This window comes from Ceratotherium simum, chromosome 25 (genome assembly GCF_057802395.1).
Source record: "Ceratotherium simum simum isolate JZ-2026a chromosome 25, ASM5780239v1, whole genome shotgun sequence".
Taxonomy (NCBI): Eukaryota; Metazoa; Chordata; class Mammalia; order Perissodactyla; family Rhinocerotidae; genus Ceratotherium; species Ceratotherium simum.
In genome coordinates this window covers 17474086-17487202 of record NC_141924.1, presented here as the reverse complement: position 1 = coordinate 17487202, position 13117 = coordinate 17474086, and the positions used below count along the sequence as shown (strand labels likewise).

Here is a 13117-nt window from a genome sequence, read left to right as displayed (position 1 = left end):
TAAGAAAGGAGGTTATTTAGTATTGTGTTTACTTCTTTTTAAACTGTTTTGACCTTTCATAAACTCTGCATTCTTAAACTATTTTAATCTTTAACCTTTGTAGGTGGTTATTTACATTTTATGTCTTTTTTTATTGTTGTTATTTTGTTTTTAAGTATATTCATTTAAACCGTTTATACATATCATCTCAATTTAGACTTGAACAATTTTAGTGAATATTTCTTTTCTGGAACCAACAAACCATCCTTGTTTGTTAAAAAATAAACCTTATCAAAAATGCTTACAATGAGAGTATCAGTGCCATGTGGGAAGATCTGTGATCCTTCAGCCTCAGTGACTTTGTGTCTGACCATGTCATTAAGGTCGTATCTGACCTCCATGAATATTAAGAATACTTGTATACACTGGATATTCACTTCTTCTAATAACCCAGTAAGAATTCATTAATTTATCTAAACCACTCCATCTTGTGGAGGCACCGATGGCAAGAGGGAGCATATCAGATTTATTCAGAGGGCTTTCACATTATGCCACCATGATCCCTCACTAAATTCTAATATGATTCTATCTAGCATCTGCTGAGAATTATTACCAAAGAGACCGCAGTTACCAATAGGTTTTAAGGTAGAAAATTGTTGACAGCAACCAGTGTAAACTTTATTTAATCTACTTATGTTATTACTCCATGTTTCCTTTTGCACAAATTTCACCAGTTTGATATATCCTTTGAAAGCAAGACTACCTTTTATTTGTCCCCAAACAACCTATTTTCAGTGTCAAGGGAGGTACCCTCTTGTTCAAGTATTTGAAAATTTAATGGACAACTCTATCCTGGACTATTCGTCCTATCCATGCCCTTCATGATTTCATACTCTGAACATATATATCCTCTTTTCTTACCTACTTATTTCCCTATCCACTGCCCCTTCTCAGGTCCCCAACGTTATTTTAATTGCCTTCCTCTGAATCTTATCCAGCTTTATTTTGTCTTTTTTGAGGTAAGTGACCTGAATTACAATTATATTTCAGATGTAGATTTTACTAAGACTTGATAAGATAGTGTTGTGTTTTGTTTCCTACAGTTGTTTTTAGGATGACATTTTATTGAAGCCTTTATAAAGCCTTAAGTTTCTAAGTTTTGCCAATTTTTACCTTTTGATTGAATATTCTAGTGTTCACGTTAAAATTGTACCTGAAGAAAAGAAAGTGCTCCTAAATAAAGCTGCTAATGATTGCTTAGTGTCTTCCTTAAAGGTACTTAGAAATCACCAAAAAAAAATTCCTACAGTTCAGGGCTCCCCTGCAAAAGTTTTACGTGTCTGCTCATCTTAAATATATCACCTTACACTGATGACAAAGCAATATTTACAGAGGACCTGCACCAGATGCTTCATTGGGCTTTTTTTTTTTTTTGGTTGACTAAAATAAGTCTAAAATGATGATTTTAACAAGGAAAAAGAATGAATGTTTACTTTGTGCCAGATACTTTTCTAAGCACTTTGCATGTATTAAGCTGTGAGGTAGATATTATTATTCCAATTCTCCAGATTAGGAAATTGGGGTACAGAGCTACAAAATAACTTACCCAAGGCCAACCAGCTAGTAAGTGGTAGAACCATTATTGAAATCCAGCCAGTCTAACTCCTGGGCCTACCTTCTCAGTAGGTATCATGTGCTTACATATTGTTGCTGACGTTTTGAAAAAGCAACAACTTAGCCTATCCTATTTGCTAATATCCTTAAGTTTTCTTATTTCTTATGCTCTTTCCCTCTAATTCCTATAGAGGGTATAAACAAGATTTTACATTATGTGCTATTTTGATAAAATCCCAATTTGGCTTTCATTAACACCGGTTTCTAATCATCATTTCTCTAAAACTGGATAAAGAGATAAGATTTGTGATCAGAAACTTAAAGCACCACCCTTTCCAAGGGCCCAGTGGTCACAGAGGCCTCACTGCTGCCACAAAATATATTCAAAACAGCTCCATTTGAATTTCTGATACCTGAAAAAAGGCTTTTGGCCCTCAGAGCTTTTAGGAGAATTTGTAGGTAATTCTGTATAATCACTACTACACTTTGAAAACCTCTCAATTTTAAGATTTACTGCCATGGCATATATCTCCAACCTCCCAGTGTTGGTGAGTAGTCGATGATGATAGTGTGCACCCAAGGATTCCTGTCTAAAACCTATTCTGTTTTCGCAGTGGATAGCCTGCTGAAATACACTGGCTATGGGAATGCTGCAGGACTGTTGGCGGCCAGGGGCCTCTTGGCTGGAGGAAGAGGAGATAATTGGTACTCAGAGGACGAGGACACAGACACTGAAGAATACAAAAATGCAAAACCAAAGTATAGTATCAAGTTTCTTTTCACCTAACTATGTCTGTGCCTTTGAGTTGGTTATTTGCCTTTCACTTGCTTTGTGTTTCCTTGTCCAAGTTTTTCTTTTCTTTTGTGGATTTGGAAGCTTTCCGTTTAATAGTGTTTTTAGAGGCAGTTTCATAGCTAGTGTCTTAGCGAGTGACTTCAAGTGACTGAGGAAGAATAATATTGCTAGGAATGGTCTGCTGCATGATATTTTCAACATGCTCATTATCCTTCTCACGTATTAAGAGAGATGGTGTTTTTAGAGATCTACCGTCATATACTTTAAAAGTATTGTTGCTTACTTTTTGCTTTCTTTTCCATATGTTGAACTCTTATAAGATATAACCAAGACCAAGTTTTTAAGTATCTTTCTCAGCAATCTTTCTCAGGTTCCATACATTCTGATCTTCCCTCTTGTATTAAAGCCCTTAGTGTAGAAATCAACAGAATAAAGCAACAAAGCACATCACTAGGAAAAGGAAGGAAGTCTGGCTCCACAGTAAATTTTAATCAGACACTTAGGGAATCATCTTTTATCGGTTGCATTAGTGCACTGAATAGGCAAACCAGAGACTCTGTCATGTCTTCCCTGAGTCAGTGCTTACAAATCAAAGACACTAATTCTACTCTTATCCCAAAACAAACCGCCTCCACTTCCTTCTATTCCCTCCCCATCCTTTTTATCCCCCTCTCAACCCTCAGTTTAGGTAAATTTCTTAGTTTCCACTTATTAGGAGTTATTTGAACTCAGTTTTCTGGTTTCCGATACTGAATGTTAAAAGAGTGTGCCCTTCTGGGGCTGACCTGGTGGCATAGTGGTTAAGTGCCTGCGCTCCGCTTTGGCGGCCCGAGGGTTCACGGGTTTGAATCATGGGTGCGCCGATGCACCGCTTGTCAAGCCATGCTGTGGCGGCGTCGCATATAAAGTAGAGGAAGATGGGCACGGATGTTAGCCCCGGGCCAATCGTCCTAGGCAAAAAGAGGAGGATTGGCATCAGATGTTAGCTCAGGGCTGATCTTCTTCACACACACACAAAAAAAGAGTATGCCCTTCCCTTTTGGCATTATTGATGATGTTGACATGCTATGTTTTCTATTGGCAGTCTTCTGGAGTGTGATATGGATCATGTTGAGCAAGGATAGAAAATCATTATCTGCAAAATTAGGCCTCCCCTTTTTTTAAGTATAGATTGTGCCTTGTTGACATGAAAGTAATGGGTTGTCAGAAGGTAAAAGAAAAGATCATTCCCTAATCAGAGAGGACACATATGGCCTGTATTCTTGGCAAATCAGGTCTGAGTAGGTAGCATTACTTATAGCATCCCCAGTCTTACAGCCTCAGCAGGGTTGAGTGGACACACATAGAGTGTGTCCTAGAAGAAAAGACTTGGGGAAAAAAAGCCAGCAGTGACTCTAAGCAGTAAATTCTTAAGACTGTCACCATTTAGATGTTATAAATTCGGCATCTCTATTCAAGTATTTGAAGCTAAGATAGAGGAATCATACTTTAATCTTTCCCTAATTAGAGAAATCATCATTCTTAATTAGTCTTGCTAGCTCTTGATTTTTCCATTCCATAAACTATATTTCTGTATCAGTTTAATTTTTATATCTTTCCATTTGAGACATGAAAATATACCACTTGAGAATTCTCATTTTTAAATGAAGGTGGAAATTACATTAGGCATTCATTGTGTCCCAGGGTATGTGGACACAGTCAACTAAGATGGAAAACTCTTGAGTACTCATGGATGGTTGATATCCATGGTTGCATCTCAATGTGTATTGTTGATTTTGTTTGGTAGATGACTTCTATAATGGTAACAGTCATTTACCTAGCAAGCACCAGAATATTACTGTAACAAGAAAGAACTCAGAGAAAAGACAAGAACACTGGGTGTCTCCCAATAGTATGGGAAATAGAATTGTGTTACATTATGGAAGTGATGTTAGATTTCAGAAGAGCACCTTTTGTTTAAATCAAGGGCCATGATTGATGTTGATATTGTTATTGTCTTGGCTCTCTGTCATAGGAAGATTCTATACTTAGGCCTTAACATTCCTAGTCAGAATCTTCTTCAGCCTTTGGACCTGGCCTATACTGTTCATAGAAATGTGTGTTAGTGTGGTCAGAATAATCATCATTGTGAGATCTTGTTGTATTTCTTAAACATTGCTCGTTACAGGTATAAATATTTGTTTCTCACATAGCATCACATCTTCCCCCTTAAGATAGATTTGCATCTGTTTTTTTCTTACATCTTCCCTCTTTCAGGTGAAACAGTGTAGTGGGATGTTTAATTTGTTCATTTAAAATACTTATTCAAATGGTCCCTGTAGAAGTGGTGGTGAACAAAGTGCTTTGCAAGCAAGACAATCCTTTGTGCTCTGGGGAGTGATCCACAGAGCTCAAAGAACTTTTTCCCTAAAAATTGTTGTGAAAACTTTTTACCAATCTAGTCAAGTTTATAAAGTCAGCATCTGAAACGATTGCTTACTCCTCTACTCCCTGATTACCCTTCACCAATCAGTGTTCCCAAGATCAGTCTGCTTTTTTATGATGTATTTATTTACAGCAGTTGCTAGTGTTGGCAGAAGCAGAGAAATTGCCCTTCATCCAGTTGGCCCTAGTCCCATTGTCAAAAATGTAAGTGGATTTTGAATAACGCACCAAGGTAACCTATAATCCTTTAGTGGAATCTGAAACCAAGAATTGTATGGAGCTTACATTCAGGCTATGGGAGACAGTTAATATCACAACAGTCTTTTTTGTGTCAAAATAAATGTATTTAATGGAGTGGAAATGGCTTTCTGCAATTAGCACGCTTAGACAAAATACACTCATAGAATTAAGTTACATGCCACAGAAGTTTTTGGTGTATGTCTAGCCATATTTGTTAAGAGTTTTCAGATAAACTTTGGTCCTGTATCAAAGAGAAACCAAATTTCTAAATTCTAACTTATACCTTTTTCTTGTATGCCTCTGAGCATGGAGGACCCCTTGACTGTTTAGGTGGTATAATATAACTGACTAATATGGTTTGTACATCATTCCAAACATCAATTGAAAGGTGTGTATATAATGACATTTGGCTCATTTTAGACCAGTAGCTTTCAGGCTGGGTATATAGGAGCCTAGGGGTCCAAAGAGGTGTCTTTAAAGGGCTGCTGTATGGAGGGGCAGAAGGGAGGGGATGCCCAAAGTGGGCAGAACTCTGGGATACCTGCTTATACTCTTAATACCCCACACTAGTTCATAATCACATCCAGAAGCTTAAAAGCATTGTACCAAGCAACGCAGGGGAGTTTCCTTCTTGACTGCATTTCTCTCAGCAGTAGCTGTGGCAGCAGCTGCATAGATAGTCTCTTCAGCACAAGACAAGAGACTTTTTCTATTGTCAAGATTTCGTTATGCTGCTTTAAGTCCCATTATAATTGTCTTTATATATCAGGGCTATACAAATGAAAAGCTATCTTTGTTTTTAATATTTCTTGAAGTAAATGAACCAGAAACCAGGACTTGAAGATTTTTCTCTTTGCCTAGTTTGGGCTCTGTTGGTATATTTATGTATAATAGAATTTAACTAGCAATTCTAGGAACTGGAATTTATTTACTGTAAGCAGTCGTAAAACACAATCTAAATTCAGATCTCTAAAAGGCCAGAATTGAAAATGAAATCATTGCCTCTTCTGCCGTGTATACCAGTTTCAGAAGTTAACCAGCCTTTGTGATATTTGCATTCATACCAGTTTTCCCCTTTCAAAATTGAGTCTTCTAATTTTTCTTTTGTATTATAATTTGAGTAAATGGCTAGCAAAAGGCCAGGTGTGTCAGCTAAACTACAGTGTTGAGCTTTGCTCCAGGTTTCATTTGCTATAGATTCACAGCATAGTTTTCTGTATCTTTTATATCAAGAATATCACTCTTAATCCAACAGCGCAACACAGGAAACGTTCGAAAATCAATATAATTTAAAAAGGCATTTTGGAACTTTTTAAATTGCCTAGATGCAACTTGGTATTCATGTATGTATATGTATTGAATATGTATATTTGTATGGCTGATACATGATAGACACTTAATGAATATTTGATAAATGAATGAACAAATGACACCACCTTACCCTAGTTCTTTTCATTGCTAATAGAATGTAAAAACTTGGATTAAGATGTTGTTTCATAATTTACCCTATTTCTTTAATGTGGAATCTGTTACATTTATATGGTAATTCTCAAATTACTTGAGACATTTTCAGCCTCAGTCACCATTAACTGGTGTCTCTTCAGAATATCTTATATCTGAATTTAACTATAGCAAACTCCACAAAACACCTAGTTGTTGCATAGCTTCTTTAGTTAATGAAGCTTGCGCATGTAGCTCCGTAGTGACAATTTAACTGAGTTATCCAAAGCCTTCTGGCTTATTTCTTAGCAAGCAGCTCACTTATGCTAATAATAATAGCTGCTATTGATTGAGTGTCTGATATGTGCCAGGTACTGTTCTAAGAACTTTCCTGATATTATCTCATTTAATCTTCACAGCAACCCTTTGGGATAGGGTTATCCCCATTTTACAGATGAGGAAACTAAAGCTCAGTGACATCAAGTAACTTGTACAGGATACACAGTTCATGAGCCGTCAGGTGGCCTGACTCCAGAGTTTGTGTTTTTTTGAGAATTTTGTTGCTATTTCGCCTACCTCAAAAAAAAAAGTTTTATTTACGCTCTTCACTTTGCCTTCTTATTTTGGGGGTAAAATATACATAACATAAAATATACCATTTAAGTGTACAGATTCTGTGGCATTACATACATTCACATTGTTGTGCAACTATCACCACCATTCATCTCCAGAACTTTTTTATCTTCCTCAATTGAAACTGCACTCATTCCCCTCTCCCCACAGCCGCTGATAACCACCATTCTACTTTCTGTCTCGATGAATTTGACTAGGAACCTCATATAAGTAAAATCATATATAGTATTTGTTCTTTTGTGACTAATTTCACTGAGAATGTCTTTAAGATTCATCCATAATGTAGCCTAGGTCAAAATTTCCTTCCTTTTTAAGGCTGAATAATATCCTCATATATGTATAAACCACATTTTGTGTATCCATTCATCCATCAACTGACACTTGGGTTGTTTCCATCTTTTGGCTGTTGTGAATAATGCTGCTGTGAACATAGGTGTACAAATGTCTATTCAAGTCCCTGTTTTTTCTTTGGGGTATATACCCAGAATTAGAATTGCTGGATGATATGGTAGTTCTATGTTTAATTTTTTAGGAACTGCCATACCATTTTACATTGCCACCAGCAATGCACAAGCTTCCAATTTCTCCACATCCTTGCCCATATTTGTTATTTTCTGTGTTTTTTTTTAATATAGTAGCCATCCTAGCAGGTGTGAAGTCAGCACTTGTTTTTTAACTGCTACTGTATTCTTCCTCAAAGCCAATCAAAGGGAGAGATGTTTGACCTTCAAATAGTTTCTCTGTCCTTAGAGTGTCTGTTTCTTTCTTTCATATAACCAAAATAGAAAATAAGAGGAAGAAAATGTATTTTTATAAACCCTGATATCCCTGAAAGCATGCAAGTTCTATTCTGTTCATTCTAGTTCACATAAATCTGTCAGGTAATTCTGGCTCTACCTTCATAATACATTCAGAATCCAGTCACCCCTTACTGCCATCACTGCTACCACTCCAGTCCAAGCTAAAATTTTGTCTCGCACCAGGATCATTTTAAATAGCCTCCTAACTGGTTACTTCTACCTTTGTCCCTCTTCAGTATGTTCTCAACACAGCAGCCAGCGTGATACTTATAAAGTCTAAGTCAGACAATATCACTGCTCAAAACTCTGCAATGGCTAAAAACCGAAGTCCTCACAGTGATATACTTGCACCGCTTCTCACTGTGCTGTCATCACACTGGTCTCTTCAGTGGTTGTCATGCTCCAAACACGCTCCTGCCTGAGGCCTTTGCATTGACTGTTCCTTCTACCTAGAATGTCTGTTCTCCAAAGAGCTACATGTCTTGCTCCCTCACCTCCTTCAAGTCAAATATCATCATCTTAGTGAAGCCTATTCTGTCTCCTTATTAAAAATTGCAATTCTCCTGCCTCACACTTCCTTACATTGCTTTTTTTTATAGCACTTATCACCTTATAACATATCATATAATTTACTTATTCATTTAGTCCGTTTTCCCCACTAGAAGATAGGTTTCATGAGGGAAGAAATTTTTGTGTGTGTATGTGTTTTCATTCATTGAGATGTCCCCAGAATAGTGCCTGGCACATACTAGGCACTCAGTAAAGTTTGGTTGAATAAATTAATTTTGTGAGTTGTTGAATAAGTTTGAGTCGGTCGGCCCCCTTCTCAGCATTAGGATTCCAAGGTGATTGAGCTTCCTGCCCTTGTCAAGCTCTACATCTAGTTGGGGAGTGGGAGCCAGGGAATGGAATTTAAGAAAATCAGGATATAGTAAATTTCCATTCTGTTCTTTTTATTGTTTTGTTGGGGGGCAAATATTCTGGGGAGTTTTTCCGGGAGAGACATTTCTAGCTTACTTTGCATATAATGCCTCCTTTCCCACCTCACCTGCCCCCTTCTTCCCTGGTCTGGACTCACAAATGCCTGTTCCTGAAAACCCTGATCCCTCTCCTAGAGGTTGCAAATTGTCAGCCCATAGCTAGATTTAGCCCACAAGTAGGCTCTGCTCGACTTGCATGATGTTGCATTGGTTATTTGGTTTTGTGTTTTTATTTTTTGTTTTACATAGTGCTTAAAATAATTTAATTACTTGCCAAAATTTAGAATTCAGATATTTCAAAAGAAAATTTGAATTTCTAACTTCTTTTGAAAAAGTGGAAGTTCTGATAACATGAGGCCTGCATGCTCATATGACAGCCGATGGAGTTGAGTGGTTGTGGTTCCCCTCATACCAGGCGTAAGCTCCTTGAGTTTGACAGCATGTCCTTTTCATCCATCTTACCTGCCTAGCCCCTGTAGGAATTTGACTTGATAGCCCCTTCTTTAACCAGAATGCTTTGAGTAAAATTTAATCTACACTTTTTAGAGACTGAAGTTAACTTTCATGTAGCTCAGGGCTCTTTTTTGTTAAGTGACCTACTACTGTTGATGTTGGCCTAAAGTAGCAACAATTTGAAGAAAGAGAAAAAGTCTTGAAATTTATTTCAGCTTTTATGCATAAGTTCATTTGCTCATACCTTTCTAGTATGTCTCAATCCCTTGGTCTCCACGCGCGTAGCTGCTGTCAGATCATATAATGGCCTTATATAATACAAAATTCTCGATGAAATACCACAGATAAGAGTTTAGGTACTTCTTGTCACCTAATTGGAAGACATACATAATCCTAGGATTGGAGTGCTGGGAAGATGTGGGAGGGGAGCAGAGACAAGGTGGGAAAAATCACGATAAATATAAAATTACCTAATAAAATATCCACCACAATTAGTGCACTTAAAGCATCTTAAGACTCAGAGTCTTGGAAAAAATAAGACTGACCCCAGAATTTCAGTGTTAAGATCATGAAACCTGGAAAGTTAAGTCTCAGACTATACTATTTGAGGTTATAAAAGTGGCAAGTGTTTGTTCAACTGAAAATAATTTTATGAAACCTCACATCATTACTGTTATGGTGACTATTATTTGTTTTCTCTTCCTCTCTGGGTAGGCAAACTGCACGAGACTGGTTTGAAGTGGGGAGCAGGAGGGGAGAAGGTGTCCAAGTCTGCCTCCTGCCCCCAGCACATTAGCATTTTTCCCATAAGCGAGTGGCATAGTTCAGTGCCCCAACTTATGTTTTCTATGATGGTGTTTACATAGACCAGGGCGGGGGGGGGTGGTTGTTGGTGGCAGGGATGTCTTTTTAAAGGGAAAAATGAAACCTGAATCCCTGGAGTGACTTTGGCGGGTAGGAATGTTTTATTGCGTGGGTAATGCATTGTAAGTTCTTACTCTGTAAGAATGAATTTCTGGCTGCTGCTTTTGTGCTCAGTGAGCAAAGGATTTTGTGACTTTAGTAGCTAATTTCAGAGCAAGCTGTTAAATCATTTTAGCCGCAGAAGACTTGAGGTCAGTTATGGAAAAGGGACGTCATTTTCACCAAGCCCTTAAAAGAACCAAGAAAAGAATTAAATGTGTCCTGATCCAGGAATTCATGTCCTGACTTTGTATGCTGTGGCATCCACAATACCACAGAGCTCACCAGTGTGTCCTCCTGTCACATTTCTTTCCTTAAGGCACATGATGGCTTGTGCTACTGTCATTATGTTCTAAAACAGTCTGTGGATCTGATTTTTTAAGTCACCCCTCCATTGAACTTGAGGAGAGAAGCCTTTTCTCTAGAGACAAATAGAGCATGAGCTACATAGTTAATACATCTGCCTTCCCTTATACTTTCTTCTAAGGCCTGATATCCTTTGTCTGCTTGGGAAGTGGTATGTGCCTATAATAAGTACCTTTACTTATTTATAAGACTAGTTGTTTTTCTAATTTAGCACATAGAAGAGAAACTAGTGAAAACATGTCCCATTGTTACATGCCTAAGCAAATAATAGATGGGTGGTGGAATTACATTTTCAGTATGGCATCTGGATACATCTTAAAATGCCATAGTTCTCAGAAGCCTTGTCTGGGTCCTCCTTATTCTTGACTTTTGGGAAATATGATGACCCCATTCAGCGTTTTTGTTAATGGCTGCTAACTAGAGGCCTTTTCTATTCTTTTATGAGCACTGAACAAAAAAGGAGGAGGAATAGTAGCACATAATGAGTGTCTGAAGTAGGCACTCTAGCCCAGTGGTTCTTAACTTCATTATGTATCAGAATCACTAGGAAAACAAACAAAAAATGTATACAGATTTAGTTGGCCTCAGGTGAAGCCCAAGCCTTTTCTTTAAAATTTCCCAGACGTTTCTAATGTACTGCCAAAGCTAAGAATCACTGATCAGCCTGTGGGTTTTCAGACTGTTGCCCCAGAGTTCCTAAAAGTGCCTTCAGGGTTACCTTAAGAGGACACAAGTGTGAACAGATAGAAGGGGTTTAGGCCCCCACTCTCCTTGGCCATCCCTATCTCCTCTTTTGCCTAAACAGTTCTGCTTTTGTCTGTTTTATATATCAGCTTTCTGTGTTGATTTCATTTGTTTAAAAAGGGGGAGAGTGGTTCCACTGCTTTAAAAAAGTTTTTTAACCGTGGCTCTAGACATAGGTCTTAAGCAAGAATGGCAAAACAGATGTTTTAGATCTGGTTTTTGAGGATGGTGAGCACTGAGTCCTTCCACAACAATCTGTATGTCAGGTAGCTTCTGAGGAATGTAGAAAAAGAAAAGGAAATCTTTTAGTAATAGATAATAGTACCTGGTGACCTAGCCCTTACTCCAAATGAGAAAAGCCCTGGTCATTAAAGAAAGTTAACTTGCCCAAATAAAAATCTAAAGCAGGGAGGGCTTGCAAGCTAGCCACCAGAGGACCTAGTTGATCACAATGTCCTTGTATGGGCCAGCATGATTTTTTTCCCTAGCGCTGTTCTCCAGTTTACCCTAGTCCCCAACGCTCCACATTGTTTATACTTGACCAATTCATTCATTTGCTTATCCTGAAGTCTTGGCCCCTGAAAGCATTTGTGTTTGTAGACCCTAGAAAGCAATTTAGCAATTGCTGTTTGCAGGGATAGTTCATTTGATCATTAAAAACAAACTGTCTGTACTTGGCTGGTACAAAATGCTGTAACCTCCCGTCTGCTTCTGCAGAAAGATCTTTAAGCTATAGATATTTAGCAGCCATTGAAAGAATTATCTTTTATTTCCCCTCCTCAAAAAACATAGTGTGGCTCTTATCTAAGAGGATAGCTTGTTTGGTATTAGAACTTCATGCAAAGTTTATGGAATGTATTCATTTTAGGTACTTTATTAAATCTGTTTCCAGAAAGCCAGATGATATGCCTGTCTCTTGGTAGGCTAGATTTCATTCCTCTTTTTATCTAGGTCAGATCAAATCTAATTAAAATTGTTCTTATGCTTTATCTTTTATTATTTAAACACTCATTGCCTTCTGTGGTCTCACTAATAGACTAATTTCCTGAGATTATATATTGGCATGCTTTCATTTTCAGATTCCAGCCTCTCTGTCATCATTTTTCAATTTTTTTGACATATTTGTTTTATGCTGTATCACAAAGTGGATTTCTCCTTCTCTGAAATCATTTGTCCTGTTATAATTAATGAATAAGCTATGCATCCAAGGATATTTATCCTAACGGCACCAATCAAATTTCACATTTTTAAAAAGCAGCCATGCCTTTTTTATTAAGAAAAAAAGTTGGCAAGTTAGTTTTACTTTTTTAAAAACAATAGCTATCACTCATTTCCCAAAGCAAATTAGTAGGAAAAGTCAATTTTTCAAGAATTCCTGTAGCAGTTCTATACCATAAAATTGCTATTATTGCCAATTTTTTGGCTATTATACTCTTTCTTATTATAATTTACAACTTAGACCAGAAAAGTATAGAAAGAGCATAATTTTAAAACATACAGCATAACTTTTTTTTCTTTTTGTAGCATTAATCTTATCACTGGTCATTTAGAGGAACCAATGCCAAACCCCATAGATGAAATGACAGAAGAACAAAAAGAATATGAAGCCATGAAACTTGTCAACATGCTTGATAAACTTTCCAGGTATTGTATTCCCATCCATTTTTTGCTTGGTTTCTACAAAT

General features: G+C 37.4%; 1 protein-coding gene across 5 annotated transcripts in view; it reads left to right on the top strand.

The window, feature by feature from the left end:
• Positions 1-13117, top strand: part of RIC8B (RIC8 guanine nucleotide exchange factor B) — a 101749-nt gene that overhangs the window by 70614 nt on the left and 18018 nt on the right. For 3 of the 5 annotated variants that reach the window (XR_001389844.2, XR_001389841.2, XM_014780542.2), the window contains exons 8-9: positions 2208-2352; positions 12957-13076. Coding sequence is in view for 2 of the 5 variants with exons in the window: in XM_014780542.2 (XP_014636028.1) it covers positions 2208-2352; positions 12957-13076 (265 nt within the window). In the remaining 3 variants the exon portion in view is untranslated. The remainder of the gene's footprint in view (positions 1-2207; positions 2353-12956; positions 13077-13117) is intronic. The other 2 variants (XR_015556363.1, XM_004418064.2) reach the window with 1 other exon arrangement.